Raw genomic sequence first — 24239 nt, forward strand, 5'->3', positions numbered from 1 at the left:
AATAATTGTACTTCCCTTGTGATAATGAATATATTATTGGTCAAGGAATGCATCTTAGTTATTGATAAAAGGACTTGCTATTAAAAATTTGGACAAGAAGTGGCAATACCCATAAATACCGGGGGCTCCATGCCACTCTCCTTCTAGTCTCTCGTCTCAAAGACATGATTGTCCGTGTGGGGCCTACCTGCTAATCATAGAGCTTATACACTGAATTACCAAGATGCCCTCACATCTTGCTGCTGCTTCAAATTCTACAAAAAAAAAAATGAGCAAATTGATCCTTGTTTCATGGGCTACCAGTCAATGGCAAGCAACTTACAAGCACCAAACATGCTGCAACATAATAATATCACCTTTTTGTAAAGGCAGTTCTACTTTTTATTTTTTTTCTCATTGTTGATACAATGCCCAAAGTTCATGTAGCAAGTTGGTGTATGTTGAATGGTTTATGCATAGTGACAAAAGTTTAAAACGAGAAAATAATGCCAACGTTTTCTGTGAGAATTTTGATTTTTTTATTTTCTTGGGGTTTTAATGGCAAAATGTTGGCAATAAAACCAATTGAAAATTTTGAAAAGGATTTTCTATGAAAGAAAAAAGAAAAAGGACAAGAATAATTTTTACAATAAAATTTCTACTGATATTAGTGTTTTTATGGGCTTAGTAAAATGTCAACTTTTTTGGCATTTAAGAAAAAAATGCTTATATTTGTCATGGTGATTCAAGCAACTTGGCTAGAGTTTGTTCACAACCATCTCCAATCTATTATTATTCCCAACTTGGATACACAACTTGAGTCTCAAATTTACTTCAAAGCGCTTCTTTAGGCCATGTTTGCAAATGCTTGAGAAAACCTCATTCACGTGTGAAATTTTGAATATTCTCCTATTACTACGCAAACAAGAGAGATTTTTCATCTCAAAAAAAAACAAAACAAAAGAGTGATTTTTATATGAAAAGCTTTCACAAAAGCCTTTTCTTTTTCATACCAATATGCAAATTTTCTCTAACATAGAGAGTGGAGAAAGAAATTTCCGCATATGAAAGTTTTTTCTTTTCCCATAAAATCTTTCCTACTTCTAAACATGGCCTTAATTAACTTTTGGTGCATAGCAGTAAAAATTTTGAAAAGTCATTTCAAGTTTTAAATTAATTATGCCCATGAGAGCTCTGCGCATCTGGTAGAGGCAACCTGTGCATGCCACTAAGATGAAGAGACATCACGAGTTCGAAACAGCGAGCTTTACCACGAGTCTAAAACTGGGTGTACTTTTTGGTGAAAGGGAAACTGAGTTTTTTACACAAATAAGCTTGTGAATAGGGATGGCAGTGGGGCGGGGGACAAGGTCTCCACCCCCGCCCCGCCTCAAGATTTTATCCTCCACCCCCGGTGGGGAATGGATTTTATCCTCCATCCCCTGTTCAAACGGGGATGAGGCGGGGCGGGGCGGGGAAAAGTGCACGTCCATCCCCACCTCCACCCCCGGACGGGGATGGATTTTAACCTTCGTCCCCACCTCCATCCCCATTTCATACCCTTCATCCCCGGTCCAAACGGGGTGAAGCGGGGCGGGGCCCCTCTTTCCCCCGGTCCACTGCCATCCCTACTTGTGAATGATTGAGGTGGTTTTCCCTGATTACCCAATAAAGAAAAAAGTTTTAGATTAACCCATAAGGGCTCCGCTAATCCGGTAGGGGCGATTTCCAAATGTCACAAGTTGATAGGACGTCAAAGTTTCAAACCCATGGATGGGTGTACTCTCTGGTGCTCAAGGGGACCTAAAGGGTTTTACCAACCTGAGGCCAGCCAATGTGGAGAGGTTTTTGCTTCGGATTATCTAAAAATAAATAAAGTTTTAAATTAATGAGGGTAGTTGAGTCATTTAGCTCTATTTTGAACTGCACCCGTCCCGGTTTTCTAGCATTGGATCCTTGGCTTCTGGAATACAAACGCTCCTCGAAATCTTCATCTATTGTCTGCTTCCTTTTTTATCTCTACGGATTCTGCTCTCTATATTTATGCATTAGGTAACGTCCGTTACTATATTTTATCTCTACGGTTTTCTTCTTTATTGTTTAATAGAAATGGTTCATGTAGAGAAACAACAGCCCACTTAGTTTCTTTTTTCTGTTGTTTTTTTTCACTTTCTTTGGCTTGCTTTCTCAGAAGAACAGGACTATAAAAGAGCAGATTGGAGCAGTGCTTCCTAATGGGTTCTGGCAGCAGTAAATGTTTCAGTGCATCAGCATCACATATTCAAGAAGATATGTCAGGAAGAAATGATGCCCAACATGGTTCCTCTGTAAGTCTTTATCCAAGCTGATTGTCTCTTTTTTGGTGTTTTGTGAAATTTGGTTTTTGGGGTTCATCACAAGGCTAACATGCATCTGTGGTAGTCCGTTATAGTCCTCCTTTTTAGTTCTAATAGATTGGGATTAGCACTTTAGCTGCTTGCAAATATTCACCATGGTCATGCATGATCCTTTTGATGTCTGCAGTTATTTAGTGGAGTCTTGTGAGAATGTTTTTAACTTTTGATTTAGGTGTTCTCTTATAGAGATTGGGGACTTGAGCAATACCATGTGCAAAGCTCAATGATCGGTATCTTCATCTCTGTTCTCCAAGTACAGGAACTTGCATTGAATGGTTATATTGCTAACAAAGAGTGAATGTTGGTCAAATATGACTGAAATAAATATGAGAATATTTGGGGCTTTCAATGGATGGTTTGTGATTTACATATTTGTGGAAGTGTTAAAAGGCAATTAGCATCTAAAGTGTGCAAGAATCCATGGAAACAAGGATGTGAACCAAGTGTGTTTCACCAACTGAAGTTTCTGTAGATACAAAGTTGTAGCAGATTTGAACTTCCTTACTGCTTGATATCTGAGCGCATAAAAATTTGCAAGCAAATCAATTGTTGTCTGAGATATACAACCCCTGATTGAAATCTAGCTAGAATTGCCACCTTTCTTTGCTTTTTCCTGCAAGAATGTATATGGTATTCTCCAAATTATTGACACGCGAGGGGGACTTTTCTATAATCCAAAATCTGATTGCGGGAAACTTTTTGTTAATCCAAATTCTGGAGGTCTCTAATAATTCAAAATTAACATCTCACAATTGATTCGCACATTCTGCCTTGTAATGTAGGCTCATGTTTGTGATAGTCTAGTTACACACATAAAAAAGGAACAGTGAATACAATAAATATCTGCAAATATGCACTAAGGAATACATCTAGAAGATTACTCAAAATTGTATGCACAAATGGATGTAAATTTGATACACCCTAAAACTATATCCATAAAAAAAAATTGCAACTTGCAACTATTTGCTGGGATTTGAGTTTTCTCTGCAAAGATGAGTTACTGGAATTCAGGAAGCATAATATTCTAGCATCTAATTGGTGTTCTGCTGCTGATTCTTCAAAAAGTCTAATAACTGATCACTGGGGAAAACTATTAACACTTTCAGAATCCTCTCTACCAACCAACAATAGCATCAATGGTTGCCTCCCGAGCACAGGGCTCAATGCGAAGAAACATCAAGTGTCCAAAAGTATCAAAATATCAGGAAGAAAGAGATCCAAGGAAACATAGACGATATGATGGCAGCAGCAGCTCAAATCACTCTAGGCTCACTCTTTCTGCGCAACTCAGAACTTCAAGAAGTTTGAGATCAGACAGCTTAAACAGAGGCCAATTCAGAGCTCTCCCAAGTAACCATGAACATGTTAACGGTACCTGTAATCAATCTACCGGTAACACTAGTAGCTTCCAATTGCAACGATCAAAGCGCTTGAGCCAATCAGTTTCTCGTTCATTACCAAGAAGACCAAAACTCCAGTGCAACTCTTCAAATGCTGATTCCTTTGACAATGTACCAAACTCATCACCAAGTCATTTTCTGAGCAAACATGCCAGATGGTGTAGAATCCACAGAATGGCTGGTGATCGGGGAGAACACGCCATAGGTACACAGGAAAGCCTAGAGCCTGAATTCCACAGCAGGGATCCTTCAGAGATGCAGCAAGCCCCACTAAGTAGGAACCGACTCAGTGGATCTTCATCTGTGCAATTCCAATCAATTCCTCAGATTTTCAATCATGAGGGGCGACATGAACATTCCAGAATAGAGGAAGTTGCACATCATATGGATAACTTGAATCTCAACCGATCTCAAAGTGTTGGGCATCAGCGGATTTTGCGATCATCAATAAATGATACATTCCATCTCTGGCATCGCAATTCTGTTAATGGAGGAATTCCTCATAATTCTGGTCGCAGGTTGGGGAATGGTTTCCCAAGAATGTCTGCAGATCAACATGTAAATGAAGAGCCGTTTACCTACAGCCGTGAAAACACACGCAGTAGGGAGGTTTCAGAGCAAGGAAGATGGCAGATGCAATCACAGGTTTGTTACTAGGAAGAGTACCCTTAGCTGAGTGGAAAGTGATGTATAGATTTGATTTCTAATTATAGTTATGTTTCATGTTCAGGCTCTCCAGCTTTTGCGTAATAGACTTGAAAATCTGTCAAGAAATGAGAGAGCAAGCTCTTGTTTGAGAAGTGAAAGGAACGTCAGAAATAATTCCTCTACGAGCATATCAAGGATAATAATGCTTGCAGAAGCACTTTTTGAGGTATGTAATAATGTAAAGCTGCTCTATGTTGCTGCACTCTGTTATGTGATCACCTTCCGAATTATTATGTACTGTTTTGAAGTGTTTGTTAATAATCACGAGTGTCATTTCCTCTGGTATAGGTACTAGATGAGCTTCACAGCCAGAATGAGGCCTTATCTTCAAGGTCTTATGGTTATGCTCCTGGATCACTGCCTGCTCCAGAACATATTGTCAAGTCCTTGCCAACCATGGTATTCCTGAAAGATGAAAATGCTGGAGGAACGGAGGTTTCTCAGTATGTCTCTCTCTCTCTCCACACACACACACACAATGCATATTTGAGACACGGAAACAAATATAAAGTCTAAGATCGTTGAGAAATACATCACATTTGTGTTCATATGTCAGATGCTATGTATGCCTGATGGAGTATGAAGAAGGAGATATTATGAGGTTATTGCCTTGTCAACACAAGTTTCACCAATCATGCATCGACAAATGGCTGAAAGAGATTCACAGGTAAAAATCCTTGATGCTCAAAAACCTGAGCACAAATACACACACACACACACTCTGTGCCTGCATATGCATGTGTCTTTGTGTGTGTGTGTGTGTGTGTGTGTTGGAACTCCTGATCATAAAGAAATTTGGTTTTACAGGATCTGCCCTCTATGTCGGGGTAATGTTTGCTGTACCACCATCTCCAAGAAATCCTGATGAATCATGGCGTCTGAGATCACTTAATCCTTGTATGCAAACAGTGCAACAAAGCACCTGTTCAAGATCTCCTTGATGCATGACTCAAGAGAATTCTGCAAAGTTAATCACATTTCAGATTGATATAAAGCAAACAAAATCATAACATGATTATGGACCAATGAAAGTAGTGGCACTAAGATATGGGATCTTATATTTCAGCCTAGTTCTAGGAAATTCTTCAGGATAAGCCTTGTAATATATGCTGCCGTTGTAAAATATCTGGGTTGAGCTCTCTATCAGAGGGCAATGCTGTTTGCTCATTTATATCGACACTGAACATGAGTTGTTTGTTCACAATCAGTCAATATTTACGCTTATCTGTATTATCGTATTTTGCACATTACAAGTTTCAATATTCTCTACGTTCGCTAAAGTTTCAAAACTTCATTATTCTGCTGCTGCTGCTTCATCAGTATCCTGACAACTACAATTGGTACAGTTAAAAGGTTTCCATTGCGGTTATTCATTCTACTGTATATTGCTCACTAAAGTGGAGCAACAAATCTGATGTAATTATTGTGGAATTCATATTGGTTTGCACTGTTAAAATTTGATTTTAGTATGTTTTACCTTGTTCAATCTGGGAGTTGATCATGTATCAGACAAGCAAATTCATGGATAGAGCACCACAATTATTTCGGGGAGCTGGGCAGAAGGAAAAGAGGCTTTTGAAAGTACTAAAATCGGTGTCAGATAGAGAGGCTCTATGGGGGTAGATGTTCTTTTTCTTTGGGGTAGATTTATAATTACTGAACTTTTCTGGCCGACAATAGTGGTTGGAAGAAAGCTATTGATGTGTGGAAGTTTGTCATAACCGACTATCATGTGAACATCCTCTGCAGAATAACTTTCAAATCCAAAATGTGGGCCATTGTGAATCAAATGCTTCTTCCCTTACTTTTATACCACAAAACCGAGCCTAAACTGCAAATATGAGAAAACTCAACCCGTTCAACGGCACTAGAAAAAGATCTGCATTTAATAAATGCTCTTTTGTAAATGTTGGCTTGGTCATGAAATTAATCCAGGGTGTGAAAGGGTGAATAAAATCTGTCATGGCATGGTCAAAATGTAGTATGTTCTAAAGAACATACAACTAGTAACTGTGATTGAAAGGAATATCTGAATTATTTTAACTAATAAATTCAAAGGAAGTAGTTTAAAACAGAATCTCCACTATTATGGCCATTCTTTTGCTGATTCTAGGTCCTGAAGGCATTTCAGTCAACTATCTTAGCAAAACTACCCCAAAAGAACACAAGCTACCAAGTACCTGAACAAAAGTAGCTTTCCCCTGGAAAGCACGTCTGTTTCTCTAACTACAATGGAGTTCAGTCAGAAAAAGGATAACACGTATATAATACATTAAGTGCTGAATACCCATGTGAAGGTCACATATCACCTGTGCAATGGGAGATTGGACAATACCATTAACTAACCCTACAAGTGACCATGTTGCAAAATACTCTACGGTGAAAAGTCTGCAATCAGCATTTATGATTTTACTTCATAATCAAGTAGACGGTATTATGATATAAATGCATCTTTGTAGTGAGGATATTTTTCAGCACCAAGGCAACATGTTTAAAGGGGACTTGATAATGCTGGTGATGTCAGGTGGGAGGCCAAGGCTGAGATCCAGTAAGACTATCTTTTTGAAAGCTTTAGGCCCTGTTTGCATGCTGGACAGGCATTCAGTGCCAGAGTTAGACTCCAGGGGGTGCAACTCCAGTGTCCCCTTCTTTGGAGCAAGGTGGTGCGCTCGTGCTTTGCAAATGCTGGATAACCCACCAGCAGGGACAGTTGTGTCCCTGGGTTGGTTTTCTCCTGCATTTCAAATGCACCCTCCCTCATGGACTGAATTAGTCATGTTCACGCAACCATCAAGGTCCTCTTTGCATGTAGTAAAAATAAATTCTCGTCCAACAATAAAGTACAACTGGATACAAGTACAGTTGGATGCAAGATTTTGTTTTCCTCAATCCCACTAAACATAAAACTCACTAGCTTCTCTTTGCCCACAATGCCCCAGTTAAAAAGCTAATACAGACTAACTCCAAAGTATGCTATCCAACATCAAACTTGCTAAAAGTTAATTTATTGAATGGAAGAATCTGAAGATTTGTCTCTCAGAGGAAAGTACATGGCAATCTCTTTTTCCTGTAGGAATTGGAGGAACTTTGAGGCCCAAAACTTCCATTCAATAATAGGTCTGTAATCACTCAAACTCAATTACTATGTCCCACAAGTATAACTCCTTTTCTGGAATTTCCAGTACAAGTTTAATCATCCCAGAGTTTTCATCATATTCATACACTATTTCTTTAGAATCCACTGTAATTCTCTTAGGAACTACAGATGAGTATGCACCAAAAATGCCGCATCCTCGAACTTTCATAAATACACTTGAGCTTCTTGTAGGCTCACATATCAAGTCCATGATGGCACCTCCAGAATTGAACATCTTGATCAATCCAATTGGAGCAAAAGAAGCACCATTAGGCAATTTCCCGACAGGAGTGATGGTGAAAACTTCATATTCCCGTGATTTCAGTGTAATGGAGAGAGAAGCATTTTTCCGAACATAAACTAGTTCTCCTGCAAGAAGTAGATGTCAGTTATTAAATATGTATACTTGCCTCTTCTCACCCAACAATCATAAATCTAGACAGTATTTGACACACATCACTGTCATATGTAATCTTCTTACTCTGGTCAGAAAAGCATACCTGCTACATGGGAATATATAACAGAATCACCACTCCAATCTTTCTCCGCTATACTTGGCAGATATTCAACATCTTTTGAGCATACACTCTCAGTGATCATGCCAGGATCCTTATCGTGAATTAGATTCTTTTTTTCTATCCTACACCAGCCAGCTCCTTGGCAGTTGAACACACCTACAACTCCTGAGTGCTCATTTAGATTCCATATTTTCAGCAGACTGGAAAATATGCAACACAATAAGTGTAGTACATTACATAAATATGATACAAAATCTTTGTTACTGTCTCAACCATGAGCACAAAAGAAAGCTTTCACCTCTTCCCATCTCTTGCAGGGTCTGAGAATAAGCAATCTTTTGTGGGTCTTCCTGGAAGTTTAGCTCTCAATATGGATCCATCTGGAAGAACAAGCTTCTTTAACAGATCAAGGTCATGGTGACCAGGTTTATCACTGAAAACGGTGAAAACAGTATTTCAATTGTTAGTAATTAATTGGTGAAAAATTATTCGGTAAAAAGCTTCATGTAAAGCTCAAACCTGACATATATGGCACATCCTCCAACTGCTCGTGTGGCTCCATGGTATCCAGGCATTGGGTGAAGACTCCGGTAAAGGTGATAGAAAACATTGTCAGACATGCAGAATGTACGTATATATGCAGATACAATTAATATAGTTAATGATAGTAACCAATGTCCGCACTTGTGGAGGGGTGACAACCAATTTTCCTATAACGGTTGGGTTACATCAAGGATCTGCTTTAAGCCCTTTCCTATTTGCTATAGTGATGGATGAGCTTACGAGATCAATTCAAGAAAATGTGTCGTAGTGTATGTTGTTTGCTGATGATATTGTTTTGATTGATGAGTCTAGAGTTGGGGTTAATGCTAAGTTAGAATTATGGAGACAGACATTGGAAGCAAGGGGTTTTAAGTTGAGTAAGAGTAAGACAAAATATATGGAATGTCGGTTTAGTAAGCAACGAAGTAGTGATGGGAGTGTAGTGAAGCTTGGTGAGCAAGAAATACCGGTGGATGATTGTTTCAAATATTTGGGATCTATCATTCAAAAGTATGGAGAAATTGATGGAGATGTAAATCATAGGATAAAGGTTGGGTGGATAAAATGGAAAAGTGCAACTGAAGTGTTGTGCGATCGTAGAATGTCATTGCGGTTGAAGGGAAAGTTTTATAGGACGACTATTAGACCCGCTTTACTATATGGTACGGAATGTTGGGCTGCCAAGAGACATCATATTCAAAAAATGAGTGTAGCTGAGATGCGGATGCTTAGATGGATGTGTGGAAATACGATAAAAGATAAGATTCGGAACGAGGAGATACGTAAGAAGGTAGGAGTTGCACTCATTGAAAATAAGATGAGAGAGAATCGTTTACGGTGGTTTGGACATATTCGGCGAAGGCCTAATGATGCTCCAGTTAGAAGGATGGAGAAATGGGAAAATATATTAGTTAAAAGAGGTCGGGGTAGGCCTAAGAAGACATGGATGGAGACGATAGGAAAGGATATGAATGCTTTGAACCTCACCGAGGACATGGCATTGGATAGAAATGATTGGAGGAGAAGGATTCATGTGGAAGACCCAGAATGATTTTCTTTTTTGGTTCATATCGCCGACCCCAATTGTTTTGGGATGAAGGCGTAGTTGTTGTTGTTGTTGTTGTTGTTGTTGTTGTTGTAATGATATCTTCTTACATGGAACATGTCCCAATCAGGTTGCATAAATTCTCCAAGGAAAACAGTATTATAGGCAACAGACACGATGTGAATTGTGTGAGTCACTGGATCTCTAGGCCAAAAATCATCTGATGCCCTTATCACTGCAGTATATTTTGAGCTGCAAAAGAAGATTGATTCAAATTAATCTCTCATACCTTGACTGACACTGGACCGTTGAGTCAAACTAAAACTTATTGCAGTAAATAAAAAGTGAATTGCAGTGGCAGTATTAAAAAGGAAAGATTATTAAGCTAATCAAAGATTCCTTATCAAATACTTAGGGAAATCACAGGGAATTTAATATCTGAAAATTGTGAATATTTCATACCTGTATAAACCATCAGTATTGTGACTCATGCAAGCTATTATTCCATTATCAGAAAGGTTTCTTGCAATGGAAGCTTCCAATGCTTGATGATATTGTCTAGTAAGTTTCACTCGGCCACCATAGCCTGCTCCCAATGTCTCAAGAATGTTCTGCACATCCACCTTGACCCCATCAATTCCAGCTGAGGCAAGATACGAGTGCAACTCATTGTAGAAACTAAATACTTTCTCTGGGTTGACCAAGCCAAGGCCATTGGCTGCAATGTTATTCAAGGCTTCACAATGTTCGTTTGACATAACCCCTGTGGATGCAACAGGGTATGTCATCTTTGAATCATAATGCTCCATCTCAGAAACACCAGGCCTTACTCCTCCCCAATATCCAGTTATTGCATGCCAAACTCTGAAATGAACAGAATGAGTGCAAAAAAAATTGGTCATGATGAGAAGATCCACTAAAAGTTAGAAGATAAATTGCCTGAACAGGGATAAATTACAGAGAAATGATTGGACAATTAAGGCTATGTTAGGAAGCCTTGCAGTGGGACGAAAACACGGTTTCAGTGTGTTGTCAAAATATTGTTTTGCCAATGTGTGATGTTGAGAGAGATACCAAAAACATCCTCCCATGAAAGGTGTTTAAATGTGGTGTTGGGCCTGCCAACACCAATCCTAATGCATTGTTTCAGCAACACCACTGCTCCCAAACAGCAAGAGACTATGAGAGCATGGTGGAAACCACAATGCAACCTCCGATTCAAGGCTCCCAAACATAGCCTAAATGACTTCTATAAGCTAATCATATAGAAGACCCAGACAGTTAGTAACTGGTCAAATGAGTTTTTAGATACCAATGGATAAGCTCAAGAAATTTGAACTACTAAAAGGATTTGGAAGTGATGGAGAGCATGGCAGAAACCACAATGCAACCTCCGACTCAAGGCTCCCAAACATAGCCTAAATGACTTCTGTAAGCTAATCATATAGGAGTTCCAGACAGTTAGTAACTGGTCAAATGAGTTTTTAGATACCAAAGGATGAGATCAAGAAATTTGAGCTACTAAAAGGATTTGGACATGATGATCCTACTTTACATCATGTTTGTCTTTTATTTCAGTGACAATGTGGCGAAGGCCCAAGGCCAGATCCTCCTCTCTGTGCCCCTCCCTTCCATTTTTCTGAAATTTGTGGTTTTCTTTAATATGAATAAGCCTGTTTGCAAAGCTGAAACTGAAAGGAAAAGGTTTCTTTACAAGAAAATTCATATATCATGATTGCTATAATAACAAAATAAAGAGGTCAAAATCAAAAAACAATTTCATGAAACCATCTGCTTGCTACCAGTCCCACAAATGGGATCTCCTAAATTCTACTCTGAACACAAAGGGATACACAATTTGAAAAAGAAAAAGGAAATAAATTTCTTTCTTTGCTGCATTTTTCCCTTCAGATGCAATTCCAGTTGCATCTATACCAACAGATTGCCAACCATCATCAATTATTACAAACTTTGAGGGTATCCCACCTTTCTCAAGACTGCACGATGAAAGTGCACTAAGGTTCAATATGATATGTGGCATCTAAATCTTCAGTAGGTTTATATATAATTGCCTAAAACTTCATACATTTCTAATCCTTGCTTCACACCATCTGCAGTAACTTCAGTATAAAATGCATCCCATGTACACCACCCAAACCAGTTTAAAATGTCTGGCATCTATCATCAAAGCATGAAGGACATCCGTAAGTACACTTCAAACAAATAGTATATGTTCCTTGAAATGACGGTGTCCATTCCTCCCTCCTTTCGCGATGGGCAAAAGTCTGTGAGTGAGTTTCAAACGATCTGGAAATTTAAGAGGGAAATCACTTCAACAAAAAAGCTTTCACAGGGTTACATACCTGGATCAACGTCAATCCAAAGAGCATCTGGAGATGATTTGAATTGTCATGATCCAAACATTTTTCACATAGTTTTTAATGCAGAATTCATGGCACAGTAAGATTTCTCTATGGACAAGGTTGTGAAGATTCAGAGGTTAATGCTGTTGTGCCAAATGAAGGTGAAACCTAGCAATAAGTGGAGTGCATTCTTACTTTACTGCACTTGTGATGACATCAAAAGGGTTTGTTCCACCAGCCACAAAAACCAAGCGGGTTCCATCAAATTTCCCAACAGCAAGGTCACCTGAAAGTTGAAAAAAAGTCATTTTAAGAACCGATACTAATGAAGCAGAACCATTACGATTAGGTTTTTTGCGTTAACTACACCACGTCTCAATATCGTTCAAAATTAGACTGAAAAAGAATCTTGTGAGTCTCACCGCTTTCCAAGCAGATCTCAAGTTCGTTATTTGGATTCCCCTGTAGAACAGTACGAAAGGATCCTTCAAGAACTGGCAAGAACACCACATAGACTCCAGACTGGTCTGCTCCACTCTCTCCTTCCCCACCACCATTTGATTCATCACTCCCTTCAACGATTAAAAACTGTGTTTCAAAAGGAATATCTTTGCCGAAAGAACCCATTCTCTGTGTCATCCACCATAACTTGAAACGGAAAGTACACAAAACACAGATCCCTGTGAATTCAAATCAAAATATGAACTGAAAAGAAAAGATAGCAGCCGGAGTAGAATCATACTGGGTTTCCATACAGTAGATTCCACTCTTCATGAGACTTGTAGCCAATGTCTTAAAAAATTAGACACCTATCTGTTTGTATTCGCAAAAACAGAGCCCAAATGTAAATGCGTAGACGCCATTAAAACGATGAGCAGGTGCTCGGCGTTGTCCTCAACTTATCGACGCCCATGATGAGCCGAGCATGTTAGGTCGACGGTGAGCGGAACCCTGAACCCAATGCTAATACTATGCGGGCAATATGGGCTGTTAGGTGGCTGATGGCTCTCATAGTACGTACAGCCTCACTTCACGTAACCTTCACCCGGTGACTAATCAGCTTATTAATAGAGTCAATTCGGGTTACTTGATGGGTTGAACTTAGACCTAAAATATCTAATAATCTTTCACTTGACCTATTGACATTAAAAATATATTAAATCAAGGCTTATATCGTTATTTCAATTTAATAGATTCATATGTTATCTTGTATCATATTTTTATTAAATATCATATTTTTATGTACTATAATACAATTCATTATCGTACTTTAGCATATTAAGATTATCTTTATAAATAGATTGGTTTCTAACTCATTCTATTAGTTCTTTAATATTGTTATTTTGTTATTCTCTCTAACCAAATGATAGATCCTTTATGCAAAATAAACAATACACAATTTCATTAATATAGTTATTCTACTATTCTCTCTAATCATACGTGAGATTCTTTATGCAAAATCAATAATACACAAAGTCATAGAGAATCAATTCATTTTCACAAATGTCATCACATATAATGTATTGTCATACATCTGAAAGAATAAAAAAGACTCATCCCTTTACATGTTGAAAATATAATCCGCGTGCTAGCCTTTTAGTAAGGGGATCCACAGTCATTTCCTTCATCTCAATTGTATCAATATATATTAGATGATTCCCGATTATTTTTTTAACAAAAAAATATTTTAACTCTATGTGTCAACACAAGGTTGAGCTCTTGTTATTATTTAAAAAGGACATGGCTGCTTCATTGTCACAAAAGATCTTTAATGATCTCTCAATAGAGTTCACAATACCAAGACCGATAATGAAGTTTCTTATCCAAATGACCTAAGACGAAGTCTCGTATAGAGCAATAAATTTTGCTTCCATGATGTGAGCAGCAGTTGTAGACTGCTTTCTACTTCTCCATAAGACGGCACCACCTGCTAATAGGAAGATGTATTCAGTAGTGGATTTTCTATTGTTAAGACATCATCTTAAGTCTGCATCAGATTTTCCAATGACCTCTAGGTGGTCAGCTTTTCTGTAGGTCAATATGTTGTCTTTCATTCCTTGTAAATAGCGTATGACTTTCTTTGTTACCTTTCAGCATGCAATGCCTGGATTTGACTGATATCTACCAAGCATTCCTACAGTAAATGCTATATCAGGTCATGTGCAGGTTTGCGCGTACTACAAACTCTCAACCGCTGAAGCATATGGGACAGTTGTCATCTAAGTCTTTTCATTATCATCCTAAAGACAGTCCTTTAAGCTCAATTTATCCTCATTCGCTATGGGTGCCGAATCAGGAAAATAATTATTTATCTCATATCTTGTAAGAACCTTAAGGATATAGGATTTCTCAGAGAGACCAAAGACACCCTTAATTCTATCACGACAGATCTTGATTCTAAAGACATATGCGGCCTCACCCATGTCCTACATATCAAAATAAGAGGAAAGAAAATATGTTGTCTCATGTAATAAACTCAAATCATTAGCTGCAAGAAGAATATCGTCAACATATATAAGACCAAAATTATGAACGGGTTCCCACTAGTCTTTATGTAAATGCATTAATCAACAATGTTTTCAATAAATCCAAAGTTCATAATCACCTTATTAAACTTTTTATACCACTGGCGGGAGACCTGTTTAAGTCCATAAATTGACTTCTTTAATTTACAAAGTAAATTATTCAAGTCATTTACACTGAAACTAGAAGGTTGTTGCATGTATACCTCATCTTTCAGATCCGCATTCAAGAAGGCAGTTTTCACATCCATTTGATGTAGCTCTAAATCAAAATGAGCTACGAGGGCCAAGATTATTCTTAAGGATTTCTTAGTTGAAACAAGATAAAAGGTCTCATTATAATCAATATCTTCTATTTATGTGAAACCTTTTGCAATAAGCCTAGCCTTGTACCTCTCAACTTGACCTTTAGAGTTTGTTTTGGTCTTATAGATCCACTTACAACCAATAAGTCTAAATCCATTAGGTTGAGGTACAAGATCTCACACTTGGTTCTTTGACATAGAGTCAAGCTCTTCCTTCATGGCATTGATCTAATGTGTTATCTTTCACTTTCAATGGCTTCTACAAAGATGAAGCGATTATCATCAATATCGATGAAATTATTAAACTTTTATAAATACACCACATAATTTAGATGGATAGCAGGTTTTTTGGCCTCGTAGACCCCCATATAGGTGTTACAGGTGGTTCAAAATAAACTTCAATAGCCTGTTGTTGTATATCCTCATCAACAACTGGCGCTATTTGGGATTGATGTCCATTGACCGGACTTTCCCTAACACTATCCAAAGGAAACATAAAAAACTAGGTCTTTATCCTTAGCAAGTATGGAACCTGAATCCTACATTTTCTCAAAATTAATATTTTGAGATGCATCTATCTCATTATCAAGAAATCTTGTTTTATTTGTTTTCACTATCTGTGGTGTATAAGATAGACAATAAAACCTAAAGTCTGTTGATCTTTCTGGATAACCAATGAAAAATCTATTAGTCATCCTAGGATCAAAGGCTTTTATATATGGGTTATATAATTTATCTTCAACTGGACATCCTCATATATGCATATATGACAAAGAAGGTTTTCTACCAGACCATAACTGTAACGCCCCAAAATTTCTTAACCTGACAATTAAAGTTTTATGAGGAAAATCCCTGAAAGTTTGAACTCTGTTGTTCTGAAAACCCTTCAAAAAGTATCTTTCTATTTTGAAAATCAAGTTTTGCAAATCCCAGGCACGTTAGCTCGACAATCCAAGCATGACCATGGCGATAAATAGCAAACAGCTGAAAAGAGTACTACATTCTTAATAAAAAGTCACTGTACAAGGAAAAACAACAGAAGGCCCAGCCCCCAGATCAAAACAAAAACCCAAAACTCAAAACCCTGCAACGACAGCCAGAAGTCTGGAAGAAAAAGTATAGCCTCGAGCCACGTTGCATGCACCGTTGACTGCCTGTCGCCGCTACTCATCACCTGCCCATAAAATGGGTCAGTCTCGCGAGAAACTAGTAGGAGTACAAAAAGAACAAGAACAACTAGCAGGTAAAGCAGTTAAGCATACCATGACAGCAACAATGAGAAAAGATATACCGCACAAGAAACTCACCACTATGCTAGCACGTAATATCACAAGTATGCAAAAACAACAGCTGAAGGGTGAGCATGCTTAATTTAGTTATCACTTGTTAACCGGCCATGTGGGTACGTACATGGCACACGAGCCGAAACAATCGAGACCAATTCGAGGGTTTATTATGCTACGTATCTTAAGATACCTCGGTTGACTGACTGAATCCTATCCTAATGGGACGACCGGTGGTTGAGAGAGCAAGCTCCCAAAGGCCCAATAGGAATGCATCCAACTTTTGCAGAAGTGTTAGGCTATCTAGTGCAGTCGCTTTCCCCCTAACCTCTGATGACCGGGGAAGCCGAGTCTTTTGCCCGTAAATAGCCATTAATGGTCTGTCCATCGAAGTTGGTACTCTTCGTCCTCCCCCTTGGAGAAGCTGAGTCGAATTGAGCGCGATGGGAGTTTCTTAACCGCCGCCTCATTCTTCATGCTCTGGTCCATTAGACCCAAATGAGCATCTTGCCTGTGAAGGCGCCTGAGACCCTTTTGGTGTATTATAAATCAGTATCATTGCAAGATCGAGGCCTAATCTGCCTCGTAGTACTCATTGCACCATACCAACTATATTAGCGCTGCAATAGTACCCAAAAACCAAACGTTTGCCCAAACTCAAGAAAAAAGCAGCTCTTCGTGCAACGAGGGTCTTGTCTCGAGTTAGGAAAACCAGTATCTCATTTCGTAATTCACTACAGAGTTTGAACGTTGATACTTACGCATGGCTAATTTCTGTTGTCGAACCCTACCAATCCATGGCAGAGTTGAGACTACGACAATAAAAAGAAGAGTGACATATATATGTATGAAATAGCAAAAAAAACAACAAATGAAATCAACAGGGATCAGGATCGCAAAACCGCATCCTAAAAGTAAAAGACAAGAAAGAAAAGTGCAAAAAGAAAAGCCTTGGCACATATAGCGCGATGGCAACGAAAAGTAAAGTGCAGAAAGGAAACGGGACCAAGATCGTGAAACCACATCCTGAAAGTAAAAGACAATAAAGAAAGGTACACAAAAAGACAAGCCTTGGCACATATAGCGCGACGGCAACGATAAGTAAAGTGCAGAAAAAGTAAAGTGCAGGAAATGACGTACATATATACTATATGTAAATGTTTTAATTTATTGGTTAAGTCCTTAGTTTTTAGCAGTTCATTGTTCATGTTCCTTTTTACGCAAACCACTACCTAGAAGGGGTGTGAGGGTCTATACACTTGCGAGCGTAAGTGATCACTGTCTCGGGCCATGTAGCACGAGAAGGCTTTGTGGTGCAACCTGCAAAGCTACAAGAAGTCAATACTCCATAATTCCATGATGAACGGGTCCGGTAAGACCGGCAGTGGTACCAGACCCCAGAAACTAGGGGACAGAGGCAGCAAGGCAGGGGAGAGAGCGGAGGCTCCCTGCCAAAACCACCTCAAAAGAAAACAGGACAGGGGGCAGAACCCCTCCTGACGGAAAGCAAAAAGGAGAGCAGGGGGAGCTTCGCCCTCTACTGGAAAGCACAAGGCAGGGGGCAAAGCCCCCTGCCGAGGAGCACAGGAAGGCACGGGCTCACCCCCTTGCCAGAAAATGCAAGGCAGGGGGGCGAAACTCCCTGCCTCAACACAAAAGAAGGCAGGGGGTGAAACCCCCTGCCGGAAAACACAAGAGGGCAGGGGGATTGCCCCCCTGCCGAAAGAAACAAGGCAGGGGGGTGAAACCCCCTGCCATAAAACCCAAGAAGGCAGGGGGCTAACCCCCCTGCCAGAAAACACAAAGCAGAGGGGCTAGCCCCCTGCCAGAAGCACAAGGCAGGGGGCGAAACCCCCTGCCAAACAACACAAGGCAGGGGGCTCGCCCCCTGCCGGAAAGCACAAGGCAGGCGGACTCACCCCCTGTCGGAAATCGCAAGGCAGGGGGCGAAACCCCCCTGCCGGAAGCCACCAAAAGGCAGGGGGGTTTAATGCATCCATGCTAAATGGGCACTTCATTAAATGAAACATACTATCAGAATTCCAAAATTCTAACCCCATAAATGTGTTCAGCATGATTGATTTACTAGAAATCAATCATGCATTTAGGATGGAAAAAATGGTATTTGGAGCCTCAAAAAAATTTAAAATTGTAGGTCGATTACTTTTAAAACCTTATAAAAACCAATTCATGCAACTTAATCAAATGCTCCAATAACTGATTCTTATAAAAACAAGCAAATAGATCACATCTTTAGGGTCAGAATGTAAAAAAAAAAAAATCTAGTTTCTTACTTGTTTTCTTTTTTCACTTTTCACATGCTTCCACAATGGCCTCCAAAGCTAATCCAGCTTCATGCTTCATACTACTTTTAGCACTTATTTCCCATATCCACTTAGTATCAAGTTATCCATGGCCTCATGATATATATATTTATATTTATATATATAAAGAAAGAGAGGCTACTTTACTACTATTTCTCTCTCTATCTTGCTACTCACCTTCCATTGAACTCTTGCTGTCTTGGCCCTTTCATTGACAAATTATGCATAGCTAACTAGGTCAAATTCTTGGTACAGTGACATTGTATATATGGGACCCCAGCCCACATATTTACTAGGTAGCTGTAAACGGATAAGACCTCTGGCCTGAACCATGGATACAAATGGGAGTCAAATTTTAATAACAGGAAAAAATATCCGGTTACCCAAACCCATATATCCAGTTTCAAACGGGCGTATCCTTGTTTGTGCAGTTTCATCAAATTCAATAATAAAATTATCTTGTCCACATCAGGATCAGGATCCTAGGTCATTGGTCTCATGTCACAAATTGGATTTGGATCTGCATCCACATAAAGCTATATCATGTTTAGAGTCTTTGGACACACCCACGATCTAAAGAATCAAATGGCACCTTGTCTCTAAAAATAAGCAACGGCTGGATTTGACTGTGATGGTTTACCAAATTATCATATTGTTGAATATGACGTTTTGCACATATATGCATACGATAATTATGAAGTCGGGCATGCCGCCCAAACAGAACTATATACTCCTAAGATAAGCATCCTTCAGTGGTGTTTGGACTTTGGACTTAATTGACAAAGTTTTAGCATAAGAGAAGGCAAGCTTGTAGAGAATGTGAAAGAATAGGTAGGGGTGTCAATGGGTCGGGTTTGACCCGAACCCTAGTACCAAACCCTATATGGTCAAGATTTGGTGATAAATAAGGTCTGATTAGAATCTGGGTTGGACCTGAAGGGTCCAATTAATATATAGATCAGGGTATGATTTGTGAAATTTCATTCGGGCCCGACCCGAGTTCCGACTAAGTTTCTTAGTTTTTCAATGTAAAAAGGATAAAAATATATATTATTTTAACAGGTATGGTCCAGATCTGGTTCATATAATCCTTATAGGATCCGGGTATGGTTTTTCTTATGGTAGGTCGGATTGAACCTGAGTTCTGTCCCAGTACCATCAACTCAAATCAGGTCTAGGTTTGGTTCCACCTAGGTTTGAACCAAACCCGACCGGTTGACACCCTTAAATAGCAGCCATACATCTGATCCTCCCTAGCATTCTTTCATATTTAAAAGGAGGTAGTTTAGGGACAGTGGGGTCGCGGAGTTGGTTAGGATGAGTGTCAGCATGTCCAGAGTCCCTGGACATCACGAGTTCGATTCCTGCTAGGATCAAACTGTTGATAGTCATGAAGAACTAAGGATGTAAACGTATTGGATTTAGATTTGGATGTGGCAAAAATCATATTCAACTAATCTAATGTTGGCTAAATGGATTGGAATTCAGATTTAGACGTGGATGGTGAGAAGCTCATACCAAATCCATTTTTTTTACATGTAAACTAATCCGGATATCTGTCAAATTCAAATATTTGTCGGATTCGGCAGTTAAAAATCAAAACTATATCTACATCCAATTGCCAATGCTTAGCATAGGCCCCGGGGCAGGGGTCCTAGCCTTGGAGTTTTACGCTATTGGCACGACGACCGTAGGTATGGCAGGCTGAGCCAACGCGACCAAGTCTTTGTGCCAGGTGCAGTTTCTTCGGGTTATAAATTTTAAAAAAAATATCTACATCCAATTATAATCTGATTCATTTCATCACTATAGGGTGGAGCCAACTAGGGCACAGTTAATAGGTTAATTTCTTCCTCTTTAAAAAAGCCAAACAAACAAAAGAGAGGCAGTGAAAATGAGAGTCAAATTATGGTAGGCTAGCTCTAGATGGTATCACTATCAGTGCTTGTGTGATTCACAAATATGCAGAGAAAGCCCACCAAGAGCTAACTACTCTCCTAACCTCAAACAGTGAATACACATTTGCAGAAACCGGTATGTGGAAATATGAAAGATTGTACGGTGACTGATTGTTGTAGCTATAAATAGTGACTGACCCAATGTCCTCAAACTACATAACCTACCCAACCACAAAATAGTGATAGGTTTGTATCAAGGCCAACCACTTCAAAGCATAATGTAGTGGTTTTGGATGAGGTGATATTGAAAATCACTATTGATGATGATCTTCAAATGTTTTGAACCGGACACCAAATTTCTCCAAATTCTTTCGAATGGAGGATTTGGTGTCCGGCCCTTGATCCGCTAAGATGGGCGGTAGACATTGGAAATCACCATCGATGGTAATTTTCCATATCACCTGATCTTATCTCGAATGTGGAGCATAAGGCTGGTAAATGATTCGAGACGAACCGAGATTTGATTGTTCGGGCTCAGTTTGTTAAGGGTACACCCCAGCTTGATCACGGTTGGTGAGCTCGCCACAAGCCAAATTGAGCCCGGCGAGCCGATCATGAGCTGGCTGGTTTTCTTTCTTTCTTTCTTTCTTTCTTTTTTGAAAGGCAAGCTGGGATTAGGTAGACCCCAACCAATTACACAACATACCATTGGGTTTTGAACTTGCAACATCGCAACACATGGTAACGTGCACTAACTCCTACTCAACTGTGGAGCCCCAAATAGCTGGTTTTCTTTAAAAAAATGTTTTTAAGTATTTTTTAAGCTTGTATATTATATATAATATATGTATAAAATATATAATATATAAGTATATAATAATATGTAAAATGAGACTACACGAGCATAGCTTGCCATGTTTGTATTGAGCTCATTTACCTAAATGAGCTGGCTCATAGCTCGGCTTGCGGAGCTCAATTTTTTAGCCGAGGCGAGCTTGTCACGAGCCAAGCCGGGCCAAACCGAACCGAACCGAACAGGGAGCTGCTCATCTCGTTTGCCAGCCCTATTAGTGCTGGTATTTGACAATCCATGTGGTCTAATCACCAATATCCATGGGTCCACCATGGAAATGCACTAACATCTTGTTTTTGAAAACCATATTCAGCCTACCACTTTTATTGGCTGGAGTCAAGTGCATCCAAAGAATAATAGGCTCATTTGTTTAGACTTTTTCCAGTTTCCCTGTATTGGAATCTTGAGAATGAAACAAGATTTTTGCCAACTAACCAAAGGGAAGGAAAAGGCTTTGATGTGGGACCCAAAGCAGTATGGCCCGAGTATGGATCATGAAGAATGGAAAGTGTTAGGTTGGGGGTCCACTTGAATGAAAGGCCTTTTAAAAACTAATGCCAGCTCAGCACGTCACGTGACCAACTTCATCAACTCCAATTAATTTTTTCCACAGAGAAGGCTGGGGTTAGGCAGACTTCGAACTTGGAACATCCCAGCACAAGGTGACCTGCAATAACTGCTCCTGCCAGACAGGCGGAGGCCCCATTGGTATCAACTCCAAATTTGTAACTTGTATGAAGAGCAACCCTCATCTATGGGATCACAAAAAAGAGAGGATGGTTATTTTGTGTACTTTTCAACTTATATGAATATCAACAATATATACGAGAATTGAACATGTTAAGCCCTCTTTTCTCATTCTGCTTCCATTAGGCTATATAGTTTGAAGTGTTTTATGATAGATCAGAACTGTTAGATGTGTTTAGCATGCTCGATTGTGAATCAACTCTTGGATCATGTTTTTTGATGAAAAAATATATTTTTATGAGCTAAAAAAATTGATGTCTTCATAGTCATTGATTTTGGATCATCGAAAAAACTTGTATATAGGTAGGATTCCGATTATCCAAAAGCTGTTTTTGACTCAACAAAACCTATAGATCACGTCTATGGTGTTAGATGTGAGAAAAAATACCAAAAAAAAACTATGATTTTTTAATAGGCCTAACAGGCAGAACGAGCGCATTACTATATATATATATATATATATATATATATATATATATATATATATATATATATATATATATATATATATATATATATGTGTGTGTGTGTGTGTGTGTGAAGAATTCTTTTGGGATTTGAATTAGGGTATTTGTAGAATTTTGGGAATAACATGTCCCATTCATTTTTATCAATTTTATATTTTTGTATTGAGTGTTTTATTTTTATTTTTACTATAAATAAAAATCTCTTTTTAGGGAAACCTGAAGAACAATTAATCAGGGATGGGCAACAACATGAGCTGCTCGTGTCTCGTAAAGAGCTCGTTCGTTCGAACTCGTGAAATAGGCTTCATGAGCTTGAGCATGAACAACTGATGTTTGTCTTGGCTCCGCTTTTATACTCTTTTATTGATAATAAATATATATTATATTATTGAAATTAAATGGTTGAAGTGTGTAGAGTTCGAAACCTATTGCTTGTAAGTTTTATTTTGTAAATGAGCTGGTTTGAGCTTGCTTTAGTAGGTTTAGGGTCTAAATTTTATTGTTTTTAAATTTTAAAAAATTTTTTTTTTAATGTGCATGCTCGTGTTCGACTCGTTTAGCTCAGGCTTTTCATGAGCTCAAGCTAGGCTCGACACAAGCCAAGCTTGAACACCCTCTGTTCTGTTTGTTTGTTCGTCTCGTTTGCCAGCCCTACATTTAATTAAGATAAAATAGTAAAGCATTTCGTTGGTTTTGACAGAAACTGTTCTTCTTTGATTTGGACTCTTTTTTTTTAGATGATCGCTCTCCATCAGCGATCGCACATTGTTTGGCCTCCGATTGATTAAAACCCTCGAGGCTGGGGTGTTTTAATTATAAGAAACTTTTAAAAAAATGAAAATTATTGTCCTTCAATGACATTGCAACAAACTTTTACATGCTTTCCACTATGATATCCCTTTTTTTTTTCCACTGTATGTTGAAAATACTAGGAGCCGGTTTACCAAAGAACAATTCCATGGCAGAGTAAAAACTAAGAGGTGTGGAGCTTTAACTATGAGCAGCTAAGTTTATGCAATAGGCACCAAGCACCTACCAAAATCCCCACCATCCACCCTCCATTGACAAAGATTGGTGCAGTGCATCGTTTTGAAGTCATCAACGTAAGTAATCGGACTTCAACGTAGTCATTCATACTTTACGGCGTGTTTGCTTGTCTCGGAAGAAGGTGTCGCTGGACAAACGGGGGCTCCACGTGGTTGGTAGGGTGCAGGTCTCCGGGACGTTGCAGGTTCAAAACCCTGGTGGTACGATTGAATAATAACTGGTGGGGTCTGCCTAACCTCTCAATAAAACAAAAGGTGTTGCTGCACCTTCTGCAAAAAAAACGAATCAGACCACCACCAGGACCACCCTCTCGGAACTGAATTCGTGGAAAGGGAGGCCCAGCGTGTAATATGGCGAAGCAGGTTATATGTTCTCCCCCCGAATAAGGCATCTCATGCTCGGGGGTCCTAAAAAGCACCACGTATTTAAGCCTGTGCGTCTCGTATCTCCATGTTTGTCAGCATTAATTAGCATTGGAATTTGATGCGATTGCAAAGACTTAAGTACCCTCTCCTCCATTGGTACCAAAAAAAAATAACGATTCTAGAAAAGGAGTGATTGTAAGGACTTAAGTGCCCCGAAGATGATTATTTAAGACTCAATCTCTGCACTGCAGGATTATCCGAGAAAGAAATCTCTCCTGAAGGAGGCCATGAACATCAACCCTCTCACTCACTCTCTCCCTTCTCTTTTTGCTTCTGTGCA

The 24239-nt window shown here is 39.1% G+C and overlaps 1 protein-coding gene across 1 annotated transcript; it reads right to left on the reverse strand.

The window, feature by feature from the left end:
• Nucleotides 1-5371: 5371 nt before the first annotated feature.
• Nucleotides 5372-12715, reverse strand: LOC149812632 (putative galactinol--sucrose galactosyltransferase 1). Its single transcript, XM_089992263.1, has 7 exons — nucleotides 12511-12715; nucleotides 12284-12374; nucleotides 10188-10589; nucleotides 8436-8570; nucleotides 8120-8337; nucleotides 7627-7988; nucleotides 5372-5443 (listed from the first exon to the last, which is right to left on the reverse strand). Exons 1-7 carry the CDS (start codon nucleotides 12713-12715, stop codon nucleotides 5372-5374), a joined length of 1485 nt encoding a protein of 494 aa, XP_089848389.1.
• Between the last annotated feature and the right edge of the window lie 11524 nt (nucleotides 12716-24239).

Source organism: Nuphar pumila, chromosome 16, assembly GCF_984573655.1.
Source record: "Nuphar pumila chromosome 16, dmNupPumi1.hap1.1, whole genome shotgun sequence".
NCBI lineage: Eukaryota > Viridiplantae > Streptophyta > Magnoliopsida > Nymphaeales > Nymphaeaceae > Nuphar > Nuphar pumila.